The 26,578-nt window shown below is 44.8% G+C and overlaps 1 protein-coding gene across 1 annotated transcript in view; it reads right to left on the bottom strand.

Annotated features, from left to right (window-relative positions):
* Positions 1 to 26,578, bottom strand: part of LOC139380830 (zinc finger protein GLI2-like) — a 105,719-nt gene that overhangs the window by 34,166 nt on the left and 44,975 nt on the right. The window contains exons 4-5 of the mRNA XM_071123920.1: positions 18,858 to 18,963; positions 6,279 to 6,484 (exon numbers count right to left, since the gene is read on the bottom strand). Coding sequence (XP_070980021.1) covers positions 6,279 to 6,484; positions 18,858 to 18,963 — 312 coding nt within the window. The remainder of the gene's footprint in view (positions 1 to 6,278; positions 6,485 to 18,857; positions 18,964 to 26,578) is intronic.

Below are 26,578 nucleotides of genomic sequence, written 5' to 3'. Positions count from 1 at the left end.
TCTCTATCAGTTTTGCACATCGAGAGACTGAATTTTTTTCCCATTCCTCCTTGCAAAACAGCTCGAGCTCAGTGAGGTTGGATGGAGAGCATTTGTGAACAGCAGTTTTCAGTTCTTTCCACAGATTCTCGATTTGATTCAGGTCTGGACTTTGACTTGGCCATTCTAACACCTGGATATGTTTATTTTTGAAGCATTCCATTGTAGATTTTGCTTTATGTTTTGGATCATTGTCTTGTTGGAAGACAAATCTCCGTCCCAGTCTCAGCTCTTTTGCAGACTCCATCAGGTTTTCTTCCAGAATGGTCCTGTATTTGGCTCCATCCATCGTCCCATCAATTTTAACCATCTTCCCTGTCCCTGCTGAAGAAAAGCATGCCCAAACCATGATGCTGCCACCACCATGTTTGACAGTGGGGATGGTGTGTGTTCAGCTGTGTTGCTTTTACGCCAAACATAACGTTTTGCATTGTTGCCAAAAAGTTCAATTTTGGTTTCATCTGACCAGAGCACCTTCTTCCACATGTTTGGTGTGTCTCCCAGGTGGCTTGTGGCAAACTTTAAACGACACTTTTTATGGATATCTTTAAGAAATGGCTTTCTTCTTGCCACTCTTCCATAAAGGCCAGATTTGTGCAATATATGACTGATTGTTGTCCTATAGACAGAGTCTCCCACCTCAGCTGTAGATCTCTGCAGTTCATCCAGAGTGATCATGGGCCTCTTGGCTGCATCTCTGATCAGTCTTCCCCTTGTATGAGCTGAAAGTTTAGAGGGACGGACAGGTCTTGGTAGATTTGCAGTGGTCTGATACTCCTTCCATTTCAATATTATCGCTTGCACAGTGCTCCTTGGGATGTTTAAAGCTTGGGAAATCTTTTTGTATCCAAATCCGGCTTTAAACTTCTTCACAACAGTATCTCGGACCTGCCTGGTGTGTTCCTTGTTCTTCATGATGCTCTCTGCGCTTTTAACGGACCTCTGAGACTATCACAGTGCAGGTGCATTTATACGTAGACTTGATTACACACAGGTGGATTGTATTTATCATCATTAGTCATTTAGGTCAACATTGGATCATTCAGAGATCCTCACTGAACTTCTGGAGAGAGTTTGCTGCACTGAAAGTAAAGGGGCTGAATAATTTTGCATGCCCAATTTTTCAGTTTTTGATTTGTTAAAAAAGTTTGAAATATCCAATAAATGTCGTTCCACTTCATGATTGTGTCCCACTTGTTGTTGATTCTTCACAAAAAAATACAGTTTTATATCTTTATGTTTGAAGCCTGAAATGTGGCAAAAGGTCGCAAAGTTCAAGGGGGCCGAATACTTTCGCTAGGCACTGTAATATTGTGATAGGCTAATCTTTCAAAAACAAGGACATTTCAAAGTGACCCCAAACTTTTGAACGGTAGTGTATTTAGCAGAAGTTATTGCGGATACAGTGAAATGCTTGTGTTCTTTGCTCCAACAGTGCAGTAATATCTAACAATACACAACAATACACACAATACTCTACTGTTAGAAAAAGGAGGAAGAAAGGAGAGGGAGTGGAGGGATAGTTTGAGCTCCCTCAAAGGGTTTAATGTCTCTACTGTTAGTTAGTGAAACTGTGGAGAAAAGAGAGAGGGGGGGTTTGAGCTCCCTCAAAGGGCTTAATGTCTCTACTGTTAGTTAGTGAAACTGTGGAGAAAAGAGAGAGGGGGGGTTTGAACTCCCTCAAAGGGCTTAATGTCTCTACTGTTAGTTAGTGAAACTGTGGAGAAAAGAGAGGGAGTGGAGGGATAGTTTGAGCTCCCTCAAAGGGCTTAATGTCTCTACTGTTAGTTAGTGAAACTGTGGAGAAAAGAGAGAGGGGGGGTTTGAACTCCCTCAAAGGGCTTAATGTCTCTACTGTTAGTTAGTGAAACTGTGGAGAAAAGAGAGAGGGGGGGTTTGAACTCCCTCAAAGGGCTTAATGTCTCTACTGTTAGTTAGTGAAACTGTGGAGAAAAGAGAGGGAGTGGAGGGATAGTTTGAGCTCCCTCAAAGGGCTTAACGTCTCTACTGTTAGTTAGTGAAACTGTGGAGAAAAGAGAGAGGGGGGGTTTGAGCCCCTTTCCTCTGCGTTGCCAAAGCCACGGGCCACACCAAAACGGTCCTATCAGGACCAATAACATATTGATGTATAATTTACATGATATTCAGTCGAGTAGAAATAGGAAGGAGAATATTGAGATACTTTTAAAAACAAAGTCTGATATATTTTTTGCATATTAATTTTGTCTGAAAGAGCTTATAGACATTGACCATTTTAAAATGTAATCTTGCTATATCAGAATGTGAACAACTCGTAAAAAGACTATGGGCAAAAAAAGCAACCCCAAAAAATAAAAAAAATAGAAAGGATGCAAACAAATGATTGTATTTCATGAAAAACAAAAGAAACAGAGAAATGTTTTTTTATTTTTTTTATTTTTTTTAAGTAAGAGAGAACAGGAGGCGCACAGAGAAGCTTCAGTTTCTCCTCAACCTGCCAGATCACATAACCACTTCCAGCTTTGTGTGGACTGGACAGACACACTAAAGATGGTGGAGGGTAGTGGATAGGACAGACACTAAAGATGGTGGAGGGTAGTGGATAGGACAGACACACTAAAGATGGTGGAGGGTAGTGGATAGGACAGACACTAAAGATGGTGGAGGGTAGTGGATAGGACAGACACACTAAAGATGGTGGAGGGTAGTGGATAGGACAGACACACTAAAGATGGTGGAGGGTAGTGGATAGGACAGACACACTAAAGATGGTGGAGGGTAGTGGATAGGACAGACACACTAAAGATGGTGGAGGGTAGTGGATAAGACAGACACACTAAAGATGGTGGAGGGTAGTGGATAGGACAGACACTAAAGATGGTGGAGGGTAGTGGATAGGACAGACACACTAAAGATGGTGGAGGGTACTGGATAGGACAGACACACTAAAGATGGTGGAGGGTAGTGGATAGGACAGACACACTAAAGATGGTGGAGGGTAGTGGATAGGACAGACACACTAAAGATGGTGGAGGGTAGTGGATAGGACAGACACTAAAGATGGTGGAGGGTAGTGGATAGGACAGACACACTAAAGATGGTGGAGGGTAGTGGATAGGACAGACACACTAAAGATGGTGGAGGGTAGTGGATAGGACAGACACACTAAAGATGGTGGAGGGTAGTGGATAGGACAGATACACTAAAGATGGTGGAGGGTAGTGGATAGGACAGACACTAAAGATGGTGGAGGGTAGTGGATAGGACAGACACACTAAAGATGGTGGAGGGTAGTGGATAGGACAGACACTAAAGATGGTGGAGGGTAGTGGATAGGACAGACACACTAAAGATGGTGGAGGGTAGTGGATAGGACAGACACTAAAGATGGTGGAGGGTAGTGGATAGGACAGACACACTAAAGATGGTGGAGGGTAGTGGATAGGACAGACACTAAAGATGGTGGAGGGTAGTGGATAGGACAGACACTAAAGATGGTGGAGGGTACTGGATAGGACAGACACACTAAAGATGGTGGAGGGTAGTGGATAGGACAGAAACTAAAGATGGTGGAGGGTAGTGGATAGGACAGACACACTAAAGATGGTGGAGGGTAGTGGATAGGACAGACACACTAAAGATGGTGGAGGGTAGTGGATAGGACAGACACACTAAAGATGGTGGAGGGTAGTGGATAGGACAGACACTAAAGATGGTGGAGGGTAGTGGATAGGACAGACACACTAAAGATGGTGGAGGGTAGTGGATAGGACAGACACTAAAGATGGTGGAGGGTAGTGGATAGGACAGACACACTAAAGATGGTGGAGGGTAGTGGATAAGACAGACACACTAAAGATGGTGGAGGGTAGTGGATAGGACAGACACTAAAGATGGTGGAGGGTAGTGGATAGGACAGACACACTAAAGATGGTGGAGTGTAGTGGATAGGACAGACACACTAAAGATGGTGGAGGGTAGTGGATAGGACAGACACTAAAGATGGTGGAGGGTAGTGGATAGGACAGACACACTAAAGATGGTGGAGGGTAGTGGATAGGACAGACACACTAAAGATGGTGGAGGGTAGTGGATAGGACAGACACACTAAAGATGGTGGAGGGTAGTGGATAGGACAGACACTAAAGATGGTGGAGGGTAGTGGATAGGACAGACACTAAAGATGGTGGAGGGTAGTGGATAGGACAGACACACTAAAGATGGTGGAGGGTAGTGGATAGGACAGACACTAAAGATGGTGGAGGGTAGTGGATAGGACAGACACACTAAAGATGGTGGAGGGTAGTGGATAGGACAGACACTAAAGATGGTGGAGGGTAGTGGATAGGACAGACACACTAAAGATGGTGGAGGGTAGTGGATAGGACAGACACACTAAAGATGGTGGAGGGTAGTGGATAGGACAGACACACTAAAGATGGTGGAGGGTAGTGGATAGGACAGACACTAAAGATGGTGGAGGGTAGTGGATAGGACAGGCACTAAAGATGGTGGAGGGTAGTGGATAGGACAGACACACTAAAGATGGTGGAGGGTAGTGGATAGGACAGACACTAAAGATGGTGGAGGGTAGTGGATAGGACAGACACACTAAAGATGGTGGAGGGTAGTGGATAGGACAGACACTAAAGATGGTGGAGGGTAGTGGATAGGACAGACACTAAAGATGGTGGAGGGTAGTGGATAGGACAGACACTAAATATGGTGGAGGGTAGTGGATAGGACAGACACACTAAAGATGGTGGAGGGTAGTGGATAGGACAGACACTAAAGATGGTGGAGGGTAGTGGATAGGACAGACACACTAAAGATGGTGGAGGGTAGTGGATAGGACAGACACTAAAGATGGTGGAGGGTAGTGGATAGGACAGACACACTAAAGATGGTGGAGGGTAGTGGATAGGACAGACACTAAAGATGGTGGAGGGTAGTGGATAGGACAGACACACTAAAGATGGTGGAGGGTAGTGGATAGGACAGACACTAAAGATGGTGGAGGGTAGTGGATAGGACAGACACACTAAAGATGGTGGAGGGTAGTGGATAGGACAGACACTAAAGATGGTGGAGGGTAGTGGATAGGACAGACACACTAAAGATGGTGGAGTGTAGTGGATAGGACAGACACACTAAAGATGGTGGAGGGTAGTGGATAGGACAGACACACTAAAGATGGTGGAGGGTAGTGGATAGGACAGACACACTAAAGATGGTGGAGGGTAGTGGATAGGACAGACACACTAAAGATGGTGGAGGGTAGTGGATATGACAGACACTAAAGATGGTGGAGGGTAGTGGATAGGACAGACACACTAAAGATGGTGGAGGGTAGTGGATAGGACAGACACACTAAAGATGGTGGGGTGTAGTGGATAGGACAGACACACTAAAGATGGTGGAGGGTAGTGGATATGACAGACACTAAAGATGGTGGAGGGTAGTGGATAGGACAGACACTAAAGATGGTGGAGGGTAGTGGATAGGACAGACACACTAAAGATGGTGGAGGGTAGTGGATAACCTTTTATCCTCTCAGGCGGCTCTCTCTAGTCTCTTCAACCTGTTGTCATAAGAGGTTTGTGAGGACAGGCCTGTATGAACTCCGTACAGGGGAAGGAAATGGGCTTTGTTTGTCTATGGTAATTTCCATGGTTTCTGATACCCAAACATTCGTTCACACACTTATACACACATTTTATTGTGTGCATGTGTACACATACACTCTCTCACACACACTCAAGCACGCACACACGTACACACATGCAAACACACACTATATACATCATACACATCCCATTACATGAGAGGATGAAAGGAGAATGTTTTAATGTATCAGAGTGTATTAGGTGTTAGACTAATTATCACTAATTATCACAGTAATGTAGTGTGTAAACAACTTAACAACATATACTACCCAGGTGTGTTCTGGGAGATCTTGTGTGCAAGACGTGTGTCTTATATACTATTCTTATGTGCCTCAAACGCAGTCTGCTCCTCTCATCTCACCTTCATGCTGAAACAAATATGTTTGTAAATCAACCAACTATATTTCTGCCTTATCGTTAGCATTTGTATAAATATAATTTATAATCTGACAGATATGGGCTGTGATTTGACGTAGAAAATGTAGTTTTATCTGGACTTTTTACATTTTTCATTTGTTTTAATGCTCTCTTGTAGTAAGATCCCCTATAACTGCCAGGAGATTGCATGCGTGTCTGTGTGTGTGTGTGTCTCACCTTCTGCGGGGCTGAGTCCACGGGCAGCTGAAATCATGGATAGGGTAGGGCTGCTGTGCATGGAGCGGAGGTAGTGCTCCATGTGGTGGTTGATGTAGGGGTGAGGGGGGCTGAAGGGGGACTCCCCCGTCCCTGCTGCCTGAGGGGACAGACGGATCAGAGAGATGCAGTCTGAGATGACTGGGCTGCTGGCTAGGCCTTGAGGTCTGGCGAGAGAGAAAAGAGGTGGAGAATTAGTTAATGACAGAAATAGAGAGTGAAAGAGACCATCGACCATCAACAAGCACATTGTTGTTTAAAGTGAAGACCTTGAAAGAGTAATGCAAAACTGTGAAGTAAAACAGGATTTTTGTGAATTGTGGTTTATGTGTGGGTACCAGTCAGGTCTGTCCCTGAAACCAGTTTCTCTACTACTGTTCTTTCTCCCTATTCCCGATGTGTCACAGTGATCCCCTCTTTTACCGCTACTCAGAGTAAGGCTTCAGGCAGTGAAAAAGTTTAGACTGAGGGTCTTAGACTCCTATGAAAAAGCCTACTGTTTTGGTGGGCTCAGCCAAGGTGTCTCTCATATTGGTACTTAACGCTTTCACAAGACAACATATTCTCCGGATGTTACTGTAAAACGGAGGCATGTCACCAGCCACCTTCAAGCTAGCATATTACTAAAACAAGATACAACATTTTATATTCTCCGGATGTTACTGTAAAACGGAGGCATCTCACCAGCCACCTTCAAGCTAGCATATTAATAAAACAAGATACAACATTTTATATTCTCCGGATGTTACTGTAAAACGGAGGCATCTCACCAGCCACCTTCAAGCTAGCATATTAATAAAACAAGATACAATGATTGAAGTGGAGTCAGAGGTAATATAGTCAGTCCCCAGGTCACCGTCAGTGGGATATATATTTGTCATTTGTTAACTAGCAAGTCTGCTTGTAGAAACACAGCCAGGTTGCTGTAACTCTTGATAGCCGCCCCCTGAAGCCAGAACTGAACACTGAATACAGTACAGTTTGTCTGCTGACCGCTGGCACAGTTCCTTGAACTGTCTTTGGCAAAGCTAGTTCTTTGTAGTGGCATGCTACTCCTCCTATGAATCTGGTTGTTGTGCCATTACATTTTCAAATGGGTCTAATTGAAACCATAATGTGTGGTGGGCCAGACAGTAGAGCACCTGGAAACAGGGAGTGACTGCCACTTCTCCGAGGAAGAAAGACTGCCGGACACCACTCAAGAGCTCTGTAGGCTACTGTACTTACATTCAGATGAAGAACTTGTTCAACTCTATCCTCTTGCAAAAACAACAGTGAAAGGTAGAAGCCTAGAGACTAGAATGTATTTTGCTAGAAGCCAAAAGACACACATTTTGATGCTGCAATTCATCCACACCCTTCCACGGTCTGTCTGTTGTTATTGAGACATGCAGGCTGCTCCTCCTAACTGAGGAGTCGATGTGTCAGGAGTCGTTTTTAAACAAAGCAGTACCACGTCCTCACACTTCATTAGTCTGCAGTCACTTTCCAAGCAGGAGGAAATGACCACTAATGAGGTGGGGGAGAGTGGGAGAGGGTGGGACAGTGAGGTGGGGGAGGAGAGTGGGAGAGGGTGGGACAATGAGGTGGGGGAGGATAGGAGAGAGTGGGAGAGGGTGGGACAGTGAGGTGGGGGAGAGTGGGACAGTGAGGTGGGGGAGGATAGGAGAGAGTGGGAGAGGGTGGGACAGTGAGGTGGGGGAGAGTGGAACAGTGAGGTGGGGGAGGATAGGAGAGAGTGGGAGAGGGTGGGACAGTGAGGTGGGGGAGGGTGGGACAGTGATGTGGGGGAGGATAGGAGAGAGTGGGAGAGGGTGGGACAGTGAGGTGGGGGAGGAGAGTGGGAGAGGGTGGGACAGTGAGGTGGGGGAGGATAGGAGAGAGTGGGAGAGGGTGGGACAGTGAGGTGGGGGAGGATAGGAGAGAGTGGGAGAGGGTGGGACAGTGAGGTGGGGGAGGAGAGTGGGATAGGGTGGGACAGTGAGGTGGGGGAGGATAGGAGAGAGTGGGAGAGGGTGGGACAGTGAGGTGGGGGAGGGTGGGACAGTGAGGTGGGGGAGGATAGGGGAGAGTGGGAGAGGGTGGGACAGTGAGGTGGGGGAGGATAGGAGAGAGTGGGAGAGGGTGGGACAGTGAGGTGGGGGAGAGTGGGACAGTGAGGTGGGGGAGAGTGGGACAGTGAGGTGGGGGAGGATAGGAGAGAGTGGGAGAGGGTGGGACAGTGAGGTGGGGGAGAGTGGGACAGTGAGGTGGGGGAGAGTGGGACAGTGAGGTGGGGGAGGATAGGGGAGAGGGTGGGGGAGTGAGGTGGGGGAGGAGAGTGGGAGAGGGTGGGACAGTGAGGTGGGGGAGGGTGGGACAGTGAGGTCGGGGAGGATAGGAGAGAGTGGGAGAGGGTGGGACTGTGAGGTGGGGGAGGAGAGTGGGAGAGGGTGGGACATTGAGGTGGGAGAGGGTGGGGGAGTGAGGTGGGGGAGGATAGGAGAGAGTGGGAGAGGGTGGGACAGTGAGGTGGGGGAGAGTGGGACAGTGAGGTGGGGGAGGATAGGAGAGAGTGGGAGAGGGTGGGACAGTGAGGTGGGGGTGAGTGGGACAGTGAGGTGGGGGAGGATGGGGGAGAGTGGGAGAGGGTGAGACAGTGAGGTGGGGGAGGATAGGAGAGAGTGGGAGAGGGTGGGACAGTGAGGTGGGGGAGGATAGGAGAGAGTGGGGATGGTAGGGTTTGGGGCTCAGAGTACCAGACTTGAGTCTGCTCAACTGATGAGTTGCAGGGCAGGCAGGCAACATACAAAAAACTACCAAAATGCTCTGGCTTTGAAAAATCATAAATAAGCTAGTATACACAAAGATGTTTTAACATCCATTAGTTATAATGATAATATTTCATATTAGATACAACTAGGACTTTGGATTTAAAACACATAGTTCTGTATCTCAAGGATAGTAAATTCTGATATGTGCCAAGAGCACGAGGTAAAAAACGGTTAAAATACTGATAAGGTTTCTTTCTGTAAAATCTGTGGATTTGGGTATACTCATCTCTAAATCACTGAAATCCACAGGGATGACAGGCTGTCTGAGGCTGGTTTCAGGTCTGAAAGTTGGGTCTGAGGTGTTAGCGTTCTTGGAAAGGCCTGGATTCACCTCAGTCTCTCATTTATACCCCTCTGTATTGGAGCCAACCTGCCCCAACCCAACACAGGCCTTGTTGCTTCCTCTGTTTCCAGTAAACGCCTACAGACAACCAGCCTTGTCTGACGGCCAACTTTCTGCCGTCAACCCCTTCCAATGGACGGCCCATAAAGAGGTTTCTGTTCTGTTCTGGGGGAACTGAGAAGAAACAGACGCCGATTCCCTCCCCTTGGTGCGTCCACACACAGCACAGAGTTAGAGAGAGCCCTGCGCGAGTTCCAGAGATTAGCGTCCGGCTTTTGACGCTCCGGGTTTCGCAAAACTGGCACGAGACCGCTCTTATCTGTTTGGGTAATTTTTTACGGACCGTACTGGTTGGTCACCGTCCTTCATGTTTAGCCCCAGTGTTCCCTGTTACCACTGTGCTGTGGGGAGAATGTCATTTGGTGGAGCGGTGGGATCTGGGATCTGTGGTGTGATGACTCCAAAGAGCATTTAGAGCTGACAGACTCTCCTGTGGTCCTGACCTCAGCCACAGAAGATCAACACACAGAGTACACAAGTGGAGGCTGTGAATGCTAATTGAAACTGTGAAATTGAAATTGTTAAGTTTGTTTAGGCTGTGAATGCTCTCCCTTATGGAAGTGCAAAAATGGTGAACCACAACTAACCTGACTGGTTCAAAATGAATTGGGGAGCCCTGGCTCCCAGACTCAAATTATTTATTTTATCAGAGCTCAAATGGAAACATGACATATAATGGACACATGTATATTTCTTAAAGTCCTTCAATTCCTTTGTTTCAATGGGAAACATTTCAGATAAAAAACATTTTGTATGGGTTTCTCTTAGCTTCAAAATACCCCAGTAACACAATGCACATCGTCTCAATCAACAACATATGATTTGTCTGTCACAGTATGATACTAGAACACGTTAACACATACAGGACATAAATAATGCAAACTCCCATGTGGGTGTTTGAGTCCGTGATAGTAAGGCGAAATGTACTACCTCGGCCTGTCAGGGGACAACAAAAAGGAGACCTCTCTGACAGCTACTAAAGTCTTGTTAAAAGACCCTCTTTCTGACAAGATGTTACCTGAACTGCTTTACCACAGGCATGTCTTAGTTACAGCAGAGAAATGACATTTAAAAAAAAATGATTACCAGTATAATTTTTTGTAATATGTCCCTTGATGATGTGAGGCCTGAGGCAAATGCCTCTTCTGCCTAATGATAAGTTCACCACAGATGAGTAGAAGGGGGAGAGAATGATTCAAGAAAGTGAGGACACACAAACTACATGACATTTCCAATTCAGGTATTAGTTGTTTGCTTCACTAGATGATTACAAGCTTGTAGCTAGCTACATACACTGTTATCCCATTGTTGGATTCCTAGTGTGAGAAAAAGTGCATTTGGACAAGGGATTGCTTGTTTTAGCTTCAAAAGCCTATGAGTAAGTGCATACCTTTGTGTATGCACGTCAACTACATGGGAAAGGGGATGGGGCACATTTCTGTGCGGTCCTTTTGGTGTGGGGCAGAGCAGTAGACGGACGCAGTAGACGGACAGAGGCTGGTTAGGGCCACCTGTACCTATTCAATACCTCTTCTTAAGTACTCTTAGTTATTTTCTTTAACTCCAGGGATGGGAAGCAGGTTGTAAAGGAAGCCTTTGTCTGGACAGACAGACAGACAGACTGACTGACTGACTGACTGACTGACTGACAGACAGACAGACAGACAGACAGACAGACTGACTGACTGACAGACAGACAGAAGCCTTTACCTCTCTTTCTCAACACTTGAATTCAGGCATCCTGTTTCAGTGGATCTCTCTACTCTCTCTGCCTGGCTGGCTGGAATCGCCAATAAGTTAGTATTTGCCTCTCTGGCATGTTGTTCCCTACTGGCTCAGCAGACAAATTACGACGTGAGAAACTCGTCTGTACACCTGGGAAGGTGCTCCCATTGAGATAAATCACTGTATCTGCATCTCAAATGGCACCCTATTTCCTATATGCACTATTTTGACCAGGGTCCATAGGGCTTTGGTCAAAAGTATTGTACTATAAAGGGAATCGGGCGCCATTTGGGACGCAGGCCATTTTACCCCACAGGGGCTGGGGCTGCAGTGAGATCCTACTGTAGTTGTGTTTGGGACCCTTCATCAGGATGCTGAGGATTTGGCCTCAAACTTTGAAAGATATATTATTCTTTCTGTATAGCAGACAACGGGATGAGGATGACCTAGAAACATAGGACAGTAGCTAGTACGCAAAGACACACATATTTTATTCTGATTCAACTTGGTGACTTCCGCAGTCCTTCAAACCAAGTGCAAATTATTTAAAGGGCATCAGATAAATCTTGACATTTTTAAGCCGTTCAGCCTTTAATTTGACTGATGGCTGCCTCTGTCCTTTCATGAATTCATTCCTTACAATAATTCACAGGAGCTGTTAAATCCTCCCATAACCAGAGTGAAGACTTGAACCAACAAAATGCACCCAATCAGCACGCTTGGGAACAACCCCATCTTTCCACAATCAGCATGCTCAGGATCGGCCTCCCTTCTAACGCTAACCAATCAGCACACTCGGGAACAGCACGCTAACCAAACAAAGAAAAAAACAAATGGCTGATCTGTAAAATCCATTTAATCAACACATTCCAAGCCCAGACTGATTGCCTGGTAAACTGGACCACATCTGTTTGTGTAAAAGGGTGGTGCAGGCTACAGCTCCACAGCTCCACCACACAAAACCTTGGGGCAGAATCCTCCTCAGCTCAATGCTGCAATTTACTGCCTCACTCTATCAAAAATAATACATAGCAGTCCTGCTGGTCTGGAATGAGTGGGGATCTGTTTTTCTTTTCCTCTTGTTGTGTTGTCGTTGAGGTTCTGGGAACAGAAGGCTGGATTTTAGATACTAATTAGTAACCCCTTCTAACAGACTTGTCTTCCCTCTTACCAGACTTGTGGGTTCACACAGAGGATGCCCATTTCCACATTGCCATAATCCGCTGTACACTGCACATTATAAGCACTATCTCAAAACAAAATGCTGTACTTTAGCACTGTCTCAGAGCAAGCGAGTCATTAACCGAATGGGAACAGTCATATAAACTCAGCAAAAAAAGAAACATCCCTTTTTCAGGACCCTGTCTTTCAAAAATAATTTGTAAAACTCCAAATAACTTCACAGATCTTCATTGTAAAGGGTTTAAACACTGTTTCCCATGCTTGTTCAATGAACATGCATTTCCCATGCAATTAATGAACATGCAACTGTGGAACGGTCGTTAAGACACTAACAGCGTACAGACGGTAGGCAATTAAGGTCACAGTTATGAAAACCTAGGACACTAAAGAGGCCTTTCTACTGACTCTGAAAAACACCAAAAGAAAGATGCCCAGGGTCCCTGCTCATCTGCGTGAACGTGCCTTAGGCATGCTGCAAGGAGGCATGAGGACTGCAGATGTGGCCAGGGCAATAAATTGTAATGTACGTACTATGAGACGCCTAAGACAGCACTACAGGGAGACAGGATGGACAGCTGATCGTTCTCGCAGTGGCAGACCAGGTGTAACAACACCTGCATAGGATCGGTACATCCGAACATCACACCTGCGGGACAGGTAAAGGATGGCAACAACAACTGCCCGAGATACACCAGGAATGCACAATCCCTCCATCAGTGCTCACACTGTCCACAATAGGCTGAGAGAAGCTGGACTGGGGGCTTGTAGGCCTGTTGTAAGGCAGGTCCTCATCAGACATCACCGGCAACAACGTCGCCTATGGGCACAAACCCACTGTCACTGGACCAGACAGGACTGGCAAAAAGTGCTCTTCACTGACGAGTTGCGGTTTTGTCTCACCAGGAGTGATGGTCGGATTTGCGTTCATCGTTGAAGGAATGAGTGTTACACCGAGGCCTGTACTCTAGAGCGGGATCGATTTGGAGTTGGAAGGTCTGTCATGATCTGGGGCGGTGTGTCCCAGCATCATCTGACTGACCTTGTTGTCATTGCAGGCAATCTCAACGCTGTGCGTTACAGGGAAGACATCCTCCTCCCTCATGTGGTACCCTTCCTGCAGGCTCATCCTGACATGACCCTGCAGCATGACAATGCCACCAGCCATACTGCTCGTTCTGTGCATGATTTCCTGCAAGACAGGAATATCAGTGTTCTGCTATGGCCAACGAAGAGCCCGTATCTCAATCCCATTGAGCATGTCTGGGACCTGTTGGATCAGAGGGTGAGGGCTAGGGCCATTCCCCCCAGAAATGTCTGGGAACTTGCAGGTGCCTTGGTGGAAGAGAGGAGTAACATCTCACAGCAAGAACTGGCCAATCTGGTGCAGTCCATGAGGAGGAGATGCACTGCAGTACTTAATGCAGCTGGTGGCCACACCAGATGCTGACTGTTACTTTTGATTTTGACCCCCCTCCCCTTTGTTCAGGGACACATTATTCAATTTATGTTAGTCACATGTCTGTGGAACTTGTTCAGTTTATGTCTCAGTTGTTGAATCTTGTTATGTTCATACAAAAATAAACGCAGTTGACAGTGAGAGGACGTTTCTTTTTTTGCTGAGTTTAGCTAGCTCTTTACGGAGTCACTGTCAGCCATGGATATAGTTACATATTGGGATAAAATTTTTGACGATATATCGTATCGTTTTGACAATACCGCAATATTATTTTTGCGCCGTATGGCTGTACCTGCACCAAAACGTCAATAATTGTCCTTCATAGCTTGTTCTCCAACTTCTTTTTAAACAGGGAGCTAATTTGTTTTTAGCACTTTTATTTCCATGACTGATCAAAACTTGTTTTCTCATGGCTCTCTCTTGTCCCTCTGCAGCAGGCATTATGGTTTGGAACATCGAATCACAATAAATTCACAGTATCGAATCACAATAGATGTAGAATCGTGAGAATCACAATACATATCCTATTGGCACCAAAGTATTGTGATAATATGTGGCTCGTTTCAGGAAACTAGGCATTTGTTGCACGTCCATACTTCACAGGAGAGGCATTTGAACGTAAACTTGTTTTTTTTATAACAATGCATTTCTTGGAAGAAATCCCTTCTGGAACATGTGAACTTCCATGTACCTCAATAACAAACTTGTATGCCATCTGAAAATACGAATACAATTATTAAATTACGAGCCTAGTTGTTTTAACCATGAAAAAAGGCAGTAACCTTCCCGCTAGCTATGATTGGCAGAGATAATGGATGGGCTGGACATGCCGAGAGATGGGTTTGGATTTGTCTGATATGTAGCACGCTTCTGTCTATAACATGAGCTGGTCAGTATGTGTAGGTAAACCTTTCTAATGCGTCTTTTTTTGAAAGATACTGAAAAGGTGTTGTTCTCCACTTTCTGGAGGACCGAGTTTTGAAATCAGTGGAATGCCCTTCGGAATTAAAGTATGATAGCTAAGGAGAGGGAGAAAATTCTCGCGTTTGATTGCAAATATACAGACGGAGTTGGAAAGAGAACACACAGAAGGCTGTTGTATTACATATTCAAATGGGCAACCTTGACATCTGTGAAAGAGTGGGAGAAACGTCCATTCATGTAAGATAGTCTAGCTAGCTACATTTTCAGATATTATACAGTACCAGTCAAAGTTTGGACACACCTACTCATTGAAGGGTTTTTATTTATTTTTACTATTTTCTACATTATAGAATAATAGTGAAGACATCAAAACTATGAAATAACATACACTGCTCAAAAAAATAAAGGGAACACTTAAACAACACAATGTAACTCCAAGTCAATCACACTTCGGTGAAATCAAACTGCCCACTTAGGAAGCAACACTGATTGACAATAAATTTCACATGCTGTTTTGCAAATGGAATAGTGTGCTCTTTTATTTTATTTTCAAGTTTCTACTCTGCTAGCCAGCACCTCGTCTTAATAGGTGTGCGTTTCTTTTTCTTCTAGATCGTGCAAATGGAATAGACCACAGATGGAAATTATAGGCAATTAGCAAGACACCCCCAATAAAGGAGTGGTTCTGCAGGTGGGGACCACAGACCACTTCTCAGTTCCTATGCTTCCTGGCTGATGTTTTGGTCACTTTTGAATGCTGGCGGTGCTTTCACTCTAGTGGTAGCATGAGACGGAGTCTACAACCCACACAAGTGGCTCAGGTAGTGCAGCTCATCCCGGATGGAACATCAATGCGAGCTGTGGCAAGAAGGTATGCTGTGTTTGTCTTGAGCATGGAGGCGCTACCAGGAGACAGGCCAGTACATCAGGAGACGTGGAGGAGGCCGTAGGAGGGCAAAAACCCAGCAGCAGGACCGCTACCTCCGCCTTTGTGCAAGCAGGAGCAGGAGGAGCACTGCCAGAGCCATGCAAAATTACCTCCAGCAGGCCATAAATGTACATGTGTCTGCTCAAACGGTTTGAAACAGACTCCATGAGGGTGGTATGAGGGCCCGACGTCCACAGTTGGGGGTTGTGCTTACAGCCCAACACCGTGTAGGACATTTTTCATTTGCCAGAGAACACCAAGATTGGCAAATTCGCCACTGGCGCCCTGTGCTCTTCACAGATGAAAGCAGGTTCACACTGAGCACATGTGACAGACGTGACAGAGTCTGGAGACGCCGTGGAGAACGTTCTGCTGCCTGCAACATCCTCCAGCATGACCGGTTTGGCGGTGGGTCAGTCATGGTGTGGGGTGGCATTTCTTTGGAGGGCCGCACAGCCCTCCATGTGCTCGCCAGAGGTCGCCAGACTGCCATTAGGTACCGAGATGAGATCCTCAGACCCCTTGTGAGACCATATGCTGGTGCGGTTGGCCCTGGGTTCCTCCTAATGCAAGACAATGCTAGACCTCATGTGGCTGGAGTGTGTCAGCAGTTCCTGCAAGAGGAAGGCATTGATGCTATGGACTGGCCCGCCCGTTCCCCAGACCTGAATCCAATTGAGCACATCTGGGACATCATGTCTGGCTCCATCCACCAACGCCACTTTGCACCACAGACTTTCCAGGAGTTGGCGGAGGCTTTAGTCCAGGTCTGGGAGGAGATCCCTCAGGAGACCATCCGCTACCTCATCAGGAGCATGCCCAGGCGTTGTAGGGAGGTCATACAGGCACGTGGAGGCCACACACTACTGAGCCTCATTTTGACTTGTTTTAAGGACATTACATCAAAGTTGGATCAGCCTGTAGTGTGGTTTTCCACTTTAATTTTGAGTGTGACTCCAAATCCAGACCTCCATGGGTTGATAAATTTGATTTCCATTGATAATTTTTGTGTGATTTTGTTGTCAGCACATTCAACCATATAAAGAAAAAAGTATTTAATAAGAATATTTCATTCATTCAGATCTAGGATGTGTTATTTTAGTGTTCCCTTTATTTTTTTGAGCAGTGTATATAGATATCATACTACATACTACATATCATGTAGTAAGCAAAAAAGTGTTCATCCCAAACCATCTAATTTGGGTTGAGGTCGGGTGATTGTGGAGGCCAGGTCATCTGATGCAGCACTCCATCACTCTCCTTCGTGGCCAAAGTAGAGACGAACAAAGCCGGATGGGTGTAGACAAAAAAGATCTCTCCAGTAGGTTTACAAAAACATTCAAGGGCCATTTTCTCAAAGGTGAGGTTCCAAGTTTATCAACTTTCAAAGCAGAATTACTTTACCATTGTTCCTCAACTGTAGTGTATGATATACCATTTTCTATTTTTTTTTGTTCCATGCAAACAGTGATGAAGGGTCTCAGTGTGGAGGCGTCATGCTCAGGCAGACAGGAAGCAGAACCCCTGACATACTGTAGCGCGGATAACAAAGCGACACAACACCGACATATGAAACCGCCACTTAATTTGCAGAGCAATGTTACGTAATTTGGGTGATTTTAGCACAGCCGGAGGAAGATTAGGGGCTTGATGAATTAGGGGAGCACTGTCTAGATCAAATCATGTTAATCATTGCAGTCGGAGTACAGACTCGGTTTTCATCCCCACTACTCCTTCCTGGTTTGTTAAGTGATGAATAGCTTTTCTGCTGCAGGAAAAAATTATTGTATCACCATCAACATCAGATATGTGAATATAAATGGAAGGACAAGTCCCACAAACCTATTGATTTGTTTTATCCATCTGTTCGTGTTTTTTAAGATAAGCAGAGGAGGGAGAGGAAGGCTGGCAATGTTAAGCAGAGGAGGGAGAGGAAGGCTGGCAATGTTAAGCAGAGGAGGGAGAGGAAGGCTGGCAATGTTAAGCAGAGGAGGGAGAGGAAGGCTGGCAATGTTAAGCAGAGGAGGGAGAGGAAGGCTGGCAATGTTAAGCAGAGGAGGGAGAGGAAGGCTGGCAATGTTAAGCAGAGGAGGGAGAGGAAGGCTGGCAATGTTAAGCAGAGGAGGGAGAGGAAGGCTGGCAATGTTAAGCAGACTAAACTTTTTCTGGGACGGACAACAAATAAAAAGTTGTGGACGGGAAAGAAATGTCAGTGTGGTTGGAGACTGAAGGACAAAAATAAACACAATTGAGCCAAAGTTCTGTCTGTCTCTCTATCTTCCTTGCCTGCCTCCTTGCCTGCCTCCCTGCCTGTCTCCCTATTTGTCTGTCTGACAGATCCCTTTCTGTGAATCTCCTCTAATGTGAAGAGGATGTTTCCCTGGCAGTTTGCTCCCTAGTGTTGCAGCACACCATGCCAAAAGGACCACAGAGCTTTCCAAGTCCCACACCATGAAACGTAAGGAGGGGAGATGCTGTTGATTCTAAACTGGCTGGTACTTTCTTTTCTCTCTCAGTATCATCTGTCTCTGATATGGACCTGGCTTTCTCTCTCTCCATTTGGAAAGGCTTCTCTCTCTCTCAGGCTCGGATGAAAGCAGGGAAGGATGGAGGGATCACCGAGGGTGAATCACAACAGGGTGATGACTGACCTGCTCATTCACATTATTGTAAAGACTTCCACCGCAGTTGTTCCCTCTCCTTGTTCGGGCGGCGTTCGACTTTCTAGCTGCCATCGATCCATGTTTCACTTTTCTTTTTGTTTTGTCTGTTTACACACCTGGTTCCCATCTCATAATTATGTTACTTATTTAACCCTCTGGTTTCCCTTTCTGTTGGTGCGTGATTGTCTTTCGTGTGTTGGAGTTTCTATCTGGTTTTGTCCTTGTTTGATAACGGGATTTTTGTTACGTTCTTGGATGGAGTAAATACAGTGGTTTATTTACTCTTACCTGTGTCCTGCACCTGACTCCTTCGCTATCTTCTAGATAGACTCTGACACAAGGGCCCAACGTTCCAGATAGATGCCATTGTCATGAACACTCCCATTCTGCCCTGCTCTGCAACACAAGTGGTGTGAATCTGAACTTAATAAGTTAGTCTTAATTACCCATGCATGGTGTGGAGGGGGTGTGGCTCGTAATGGTACCTCCCCTCATGGTGACGCATGTCGATCGGGATTGGTGTGTGAAACGTGGGGAAGAGATGGTGAGGACCTGTGAGAAGAAAGAGAGGGAGGAGAGATAAGAAAGATATGGGCACTTCAATAAAGACTTTCAAGTGAAATATTTAAAAGGGTAAAAACCTAAAGCTACAATGCAGCAAACATGAACCACCTCAAAGAGCTGGATGAGCAGTTTCGTGTTAAATATTGGCCCTATCACACAGGAAGAAGGATAAATAAATAATCAAAGAGGTCCTGAGGAATCCTACTACATCTCAAACAAGAGAGATGAGAAAGATCACATTGGGCTTTTGACAAAGACCTGCTGCGATCCTGCCCTTTGAACTTAGTGTATGTGTGTGTTCATGTGTGCGTGTCTGGTTTGTGTGTGTGCGTGCGTGTGTGTGTGGAGGTGCCCATTTGAAGAAGAGATACAGTCTGGACATAAACAAGGAACAACAGTCGAAAGAGGAAAACCTCTGACTCACACTACACTTGAGATGCTCACCTCACTTCACGTCACTGGCAGCAAGCAGCAGCTATAAGCAGCAGCTAAACCATTATTTTCCTAGAAACTGGTATTGGTTATTATCCTGCAAACTAGTTGTGGTTATTATCCTACAAACTAGTAGTGGTTATTATCTTACAAACTAATAGTGGTTATTATCCTGCAAACTAGTTGTGGTTATTATCCTACAAACTAGTAGTGTTTATTATCCTACAGACTAGTATTGGTTATTATCCTGCAAACTAGTTGTGGTTATTATCCTACAAACTAGTAGTGGTTATTATCTTACAAACTAATAGTGGTTATTATCCTGCAAACTAGTTGTGGTTATTATCCTACAAACTAATAGTGGTTATTATCCTACAAACTAGCAGTGGTTATTATCCTGCAAACTAGTTGTGGTTATTATCCTACAAACTAGTAGTGGTTATTATCTTACAAACTAATAGTGGTTATTATCCTGCAAACTAGTTGTGGTTATTATCCTACAAACTAGCAGTGGTTATTACTCTACAAACTAGCAGTGGTTATTATCCTACAAGCTAGTAGTGGTTATTATCCTACAAACTAGCAGCGGTTATTATCCTACAAGCTAGTAGTGGTTATTATCCTACAAACTAGCAGTGGTTATTACTCTACAAACTAGCTGCGGTTATTATCCTACAAACTAGCAGTGGTTATTATCCTACAAACTAGCAGTGGTTAATATCTTACAAACTAGCAGTGGTTATTATCCTACAAACTAGCAGTGGTTATTATCCTACAAACTAGCAGTGGTTATTACTCTACAAACTAGCAGTGGTTATTATCCTACAAGCTAGTAGTGGTTATTATCCTACAAACTAGCAGTGGTTATTACTCTACAAACTAGCAGTGGTTATTACTCTACAAACTAGCAGCGGTTATTACTCTACAAACTAGCAGTGGTTATTATCCTACAAACTAGCAGTGGTTATTACTCTACAAACTAGCAGTGGTTATTACTCTACAAACTATCAGTGGTTATTATCCTACAAACTAGCAGTGGTTATTACTCTACAAACTAGCAGTGGTTATTACTCTACAAACTAGCAGTGGTTATTATCCTACAAACTAGCAGTGGTTATTATCCTACAAACTAGCAGTGGTTATTACTGTACAAACTAGCAGTGGTTATTACTCTACAACTAGCAGTGGTTATTATCCTACAAGCTAGTAGTTGTTATTATCCTAAAAGGCTAGCAGAGGTTATTATCCTACAAACTAGCAGTGGTTATTACTCTACAAACTAGCAGTGGTTATTATCCTACAAGCTAGTAGTGGTTATTATCCTACAAACTAGCAGCGGTTATTATCCTACAAGCTAGTAGTGGTTATTATCCTACAAACTAGCAGTGGTTATTACTCTACAAACTACCAGTGGTTATTATCCTACAAACTAGCAGTGGTTATTACTCTACAAACCAGCAGTGGTTATTACTCTACAAACTAGCAGTGGTTATTATCCTACAAACTAGCAGTGGTTATTATCCTACAAACTAGCAGTGGTTAATATCTTACAAACTAGCAGTGGTTATTATCCTACAAACTAGCAGTGGTTATTATCCTACAAACTAGCAGTGGTTATTACTCTACAAACTAGCAGTGGTTATTATCCTACAAGCTAGTAGTGGTTATTATCCTACAAACTAGCAGTGGTTATTACTCTACAAACTAGCAGTGGTTATTATCCTACAAACTAGCAGTGGTTATTATCCTACAAACTAGCAGTGGTTAATATCTTACAAACTAGCAGTGGTTATTATCCTACAAACTAGCAGTGGTTATTATCCTACAAACTAGCAGTGGTTATTACTCTACAAACTAGCAGTGGTTATTATCCTACAAGCTAGTAGTGGTTATTATCCTACAAACTAGCAGTGGTTATTACTCTACAAACTAGCAGTGGTTATTACTCTACAAACTAGCAGCGGTTATTACTCTACAAACTAGCAGTGGTTATTATCCTACAAACTAGCAGTGGTTATTACTCTACAAACTAGTAGTGGTTATTATCTTACAAACTAGCAGTGGTTATTATCCTACAAACTAGCAGTGGTTATTATCCTACAAACTAGTAGTGGTTATTACTCTACACACTAGCAGTGGTTATTACTCTACAAACGAGCAGTGGTTATTATCCTACAAACTAGCAGTGGTTATTATCCTACAAACTAGCAGTGGTTATTACTCTACACACATCTTTTTTGGGAGGGATTGCCAAGGAAGGCATATGTTGACTTTCTCTAGCCCTTTCAAACGTCAGAAAACGAAGCATATTTCTAGTGATCAGGCTGAGCTAAGGATGCTGTGCTCCTGCTCCATCCTTACCTTCTTAGCATGGGGTGTAACTGTAATATTTACAATTCCCATAATACCCCAGTAATTGAAACCTTAAGTTACAGTCTGGTCTGGGTACTTTGTGTCCATTAATAGCTCTCTATCTGTAATGGGGGCGAAACAGAGCTATTTCACCATGAGTGTGTTTTTTTATGTGAAATACTCAAAATGCACAAATCAACAATTTCCTGCCATAAAAAGGTTCATAGCTCGGGGAACGTCTTGTTAAAAACAACAGACCTTCATTAATTAGTGTGATGATTACAACCTCTCCCTCTAGCTCTCTGTATGAAGTTGCAGTACAGCAGAAGTGCTCTGCTCCCATTAAACACTTTCTAAGTTAAAACCAGTTCCGTTTTTTCCTCCTTTAACATCATCCCCTTTTAAATGTATGCAGAATAAAATCAAAGCGTGGATATTCAGCACAACATCCCACCCCAACAATGGTACTGGTTTACGTTAAGTAAAAGCATCTGAGTCTTTTGTACTGAATCCAAGCTAGTGTGTGTGTGCATTGCAGTGAGGAGAAGGAGAAAGAGAAGAAGGAGAAGGAGGAGGCCAGGTCAGCTCACTTGGGTTGGCTGGTTGATCTCTGGGATCTCTGTATTAAGATTCTTTGGGCAGCATCATGCGCTCCAGTGAGTCAGAGATGACCTGGGGGTCAGAGGTGGCACAGATCATTATCTCCTTCTGTGAGGGGGATAGGGGGAGGAAGGAAGTAGGGGAGTAGCCGATGTGTGTGTGTGTGTGATTTTAAGGAGTTCTACCTGCATGAGTCCGCATTCCTGGGTCATCGCTAAAGCCACTGAAGCCCAACAGAGTCCCCAGTCACTTTGATTGACAGCCGCCACACTACAAAGCTCAGCCCATGATCAGAACACAAACTGAGGCAAAAGACAGCGATTGTTGTGGCCTTATAGCTCATCGGGGAGGAAAGGGACGAAGCCCACCACAGAGCGCCTCCGAGCGGTGGTGTTTAAAGACATGACGGGAAACTTCTGATGGCTCCTTCCTTGGCACCTCTCTGTTTGAGATGTACTTAGCGTCATTACTGCACAAAGACTCCTGAAGTCATGTCTAAGAAAACATGCCACTGTAACTCAACTCTGCCTGGAGGCCAAACAGGAACGTTTCAGTGTTTTTCTTTGCAAACACAAAGCAAGACATTACTGGAACTTAAACGTGATGGAACTCATTCTTGTCATGATTGTCTTTATTGTACAGTACACTTATTGGTGGGTTATTGTGACATTAAAATGCATGGTTTGAGGTATGCACTGTCCCAACAACTGTGATTGTTGTTAGAAATGATTGACTTACATAGAATTGTTTACAAGTGTTTAACATGACATCAAGTCAGTGTAACTGAAAATCCCTCCCTCGCGCTCCACCTCTCTAGAATCCTAGAGAACCTCAGTCTCTGTAATGTTCTACACCGTTCGATGTCTGCCAACGAGCCTCTCTTCCTTTTGTGTGCAAGAGAAGACACATTCTCAAGTCAACGTGTATGTTAGAGGCAACAAAGACGCTACAAAAAGCCCCCCTGTAAAAACTTAAATGGGGGGATTAGCGTTGAGAGAAGTTCCAACTTTTATCCAAATGTGTCTCCTGGCTCACAACAATGCCTGGTGCAAGGCAGGGAGAGTGGGCTGCTAAAGAAGGTAGAGTGGGGTGGAATGGGTCTGGGTCTGGGTCAAGGGGATGTCAGTGGTGCTCAGAGCATGCTGGAGTAGGCTTACCCTAACTTGAAAACAAGAAAGCAGACAGGCACAACTTTTATCTCACTAAATAAAATAAGGACCCCCATAGAGAGACGGGCTGTCCAGATCTGAAGGGAAAGGCTGAGCAGGCCTGTTCCATCACCAAGACAGCAGCATAGTCTCCTGGGCCACAAGGACTACAAGAGGAAGGTACAGAGGGTAGCTACAGTGGGGCAAAAAAGTATTTAGTCAGCCACCAATTGTGCAAGTTCTCCCACTTAAAAATATGAGAGAGGCCTGTAATTTTCATCATAGGTACACTTCAACTATGACAGACAAAATGAGGGAAAACAAATCCAGAAAATCACATCGTAGGATTTTTAATGAATTTATTAGCAAATTATGGTGGAAAATAAGTATTTGGTCAATAACAAACGTTTATCTCAATACTTTGTTATATACCCTTTGTTGGCAATGACAGAGGTCAAACTTTTTCTGTAAGTCTTTACAAGGTTTTCACACACTGTTGCTGGTATTATTGGCCCATTCCTCCATGCAGATCTCCTCTAGAGCAGTGATGTTTTGGGGCTGTTGCTGGGCAACACAGACTTTCAACTCCCTCCAAAGGTTTTCTATGGGGTTGAGATCTGGAGACTGGCTAGGCCACTCCAGGACCTTGAAATGCTTCTTACGAAGCCACTCCTTCGTTGCCTGGGCGGTGTGTTTGGGATCATTGTCATGCTGAAAGACCCAGCCACGTTTCATCTTCAATGCCCTTGCTGATGGAAGGAGGTTTTCAGTCAAAATCTCACGATACATGGCCCCATTCATTCTTTCCTTTACACGGATCAGTCGTCCTGGTCCCTTTGCAGAAAAACAGCCCCAAAGCATGATGTTTCCACCCTCATGCTTCACAGTAGGTATGGTGTTCTTTGGTTCTGACCATATGACATTCTCCCAATCTTCTTCTGGATCATCCAAATGCTCTCTAGAAAACTTCAGACGGGCCTGGACATGTACTGGCTTAAGCAGGGGGACACGTCTGGCACTGCAGAATTTGAGTCCTTGGCGGCGTAGTGTGTTACTGATGGTAGGCTTTGTTACTTTGGTCCCAGCTCTCTGCAGGTCATTCACTATGTCCCCCCGTGTGGTTCTGGGATTTTTGCTCACCGTTCTTGTGATCATTTTGACCCCACGGGGTGAGATCTTGCATGGAGCCCCAGATCGAGGGAGATTATCAGTGGCCTTGTATGTCTTCCATTTCCTAATAATTGCTCCCGCAGTTGATTTCTTCAAACCAAGCTGCTTACCTATTGCAGATTCAGTCTTCCCAGCCTGGTGCAGGTCTACAATTTTGTTTCTGGTGTCCTTTGACAGCTCTTTGGTCTTGGCCATAGTGGAGTTTGGAGTGTGACTGTTTGAGGTTGTGGACCGGTGTCTTTTATACTGATAACAAGTTCAAACAGGTGCCATTAATACAGGTAACGAGTGGAGGACAGAGGAGCCTCTTAAAGAAGTAGGTAGGATTTCAGGTCTGTGAGAGCCAGAAATCTGGCTTGTTCGTAGGTGACCAAATACTTATTTTCCACCATAATTTGCAAATAAATGCATTAAAAATCCTACAATTTGATTTTCTGGATTTTTTCCCACTCATTTTGTCTGTCATAGTTGAAGTGTACCTATGATGGAAATTACAGGCCTCTCTCATCTTTTTAAGTAGGAGAACTAGCACAATTGGTGGCTGACTAAATACTTTTTTGCCCCACTGTATATGTTACAGGGGAGGGTCCACAGGCACTGGACTGTCAGCTGTCCTCTGGGTGTGCAGCAATGTAGGGACACATTGCCCCAGCCTCTGGCACCCTGACACTCTCACTCTCATCTGGCAGGACACGGCTGAAAGTGTCACTTCAAAACCTCCTTGCTTTTATCTCTGTATGGATCTCGGATTGGAGTTGATCCACCCACCTCATGGGAACGTGCTTCTTGAACTGCGTTAACTTTGTTTGTGTTCAGGTACATATATACATGTCTGTCTGCTCTCTATCCTTTTAGATGTTCCATCATCATAACATGTTTGCTTAAATGCCTTTAATAATATTGCTTCCCAACCCCCATAATAATGTTCTCAGAAGTGCCAAACATCCTGTCAGAGAGCGGGTGAGAAACAACCCCATTCTCTTTTCTTTTTAAGCCGGGTTTGATCTCACCCTAAAGACAAAGACAGGTGTTCCACATTAACAAAGGGCACTGGTGTGTGTGTGTGTGTGTGTATTTGAGTGTACGAGGTTTCCGAGCGAAGGGAAAACATTCGCTTTTCATGTCCCAACGCAGCAGCCAAGATCAGATCAGAAGGAGTTGAGGGGTTCATCCTAAATAGCATCCAATTCCCTATATAGTGCACTGCTTTTGACCAGGACCCTTAGAGCTGTGGTCAAAAGTAGTGCACTGAATAGGGAATAGGGTTCAATTTGGGACAGACCCAGGGGCTCATCCTTTAAGGAAGTACTCAGTGATAATAACATCCTGAGAGAGAGAGAGAGGGATAGACAGAGAGAGAGAGAGGGCCCTGGACAGGGTAATTAAAACAGCTTTTCTTTCTGTCTCTCTCTCCGAAAGAGAATGAGGGAGTGAGCTAGGGGAGAGGGGGATGAGAGAGGGAGGGAGCAAGGGAAGAAGGAGAGGAGGAGGAGGGGGCGCCATTCAGACAGGAAATTCCAGCAGGATATGTTGGCTGTGGTCCTAACGACACAGCACCATGCCAACGGCTACACACAACGGACGAATGGCCTTGTCCCTTCTCGCCCTGTACTATGGGTAGTAAAGCAACAGTCTGACCGGCCTGAGGTTTCAACTTGCTGGGGAAAAGCTTTGGGTAGCTAGCGTGCAATTTGTTACCGCCAAGCGAGGAGAAATACAGAGAGGGAGGCCTTTTCTTAGACTTCTATAGTATTGTACATCCATCCAACCACAACAGTTTAGCCCCTATTTGATTGGTCATTAAGAGTATTGTGTATGTAGAATGATCTAGGACCATTATGACACAGCATGAACCAGCCAGGCTAATAAGCTAGTGTGGTAAGTCAAATTCAACACACACA

Source organism: Oncorhynchus clarkii, chromosome 22 (assembly GCF_045791955.1).
Source record: "Oncorhynchus clarkii lewisi isolate Uvic-CL-2024 chromosome 22, UVic_Ocla_1.0, whole genome shotgun sequence".
NCBI classification, from domain to species: domain Eukaryota; kingdom Metazoa; phylum Chordata; class Actinopteri; order Salmoniformes; family Salmonidae; genus Oncorhynchus; species Oncorhynchus clarkii.
This window is presented reverse-complemented; position numbering and strand designations above follow the sequence as displayed.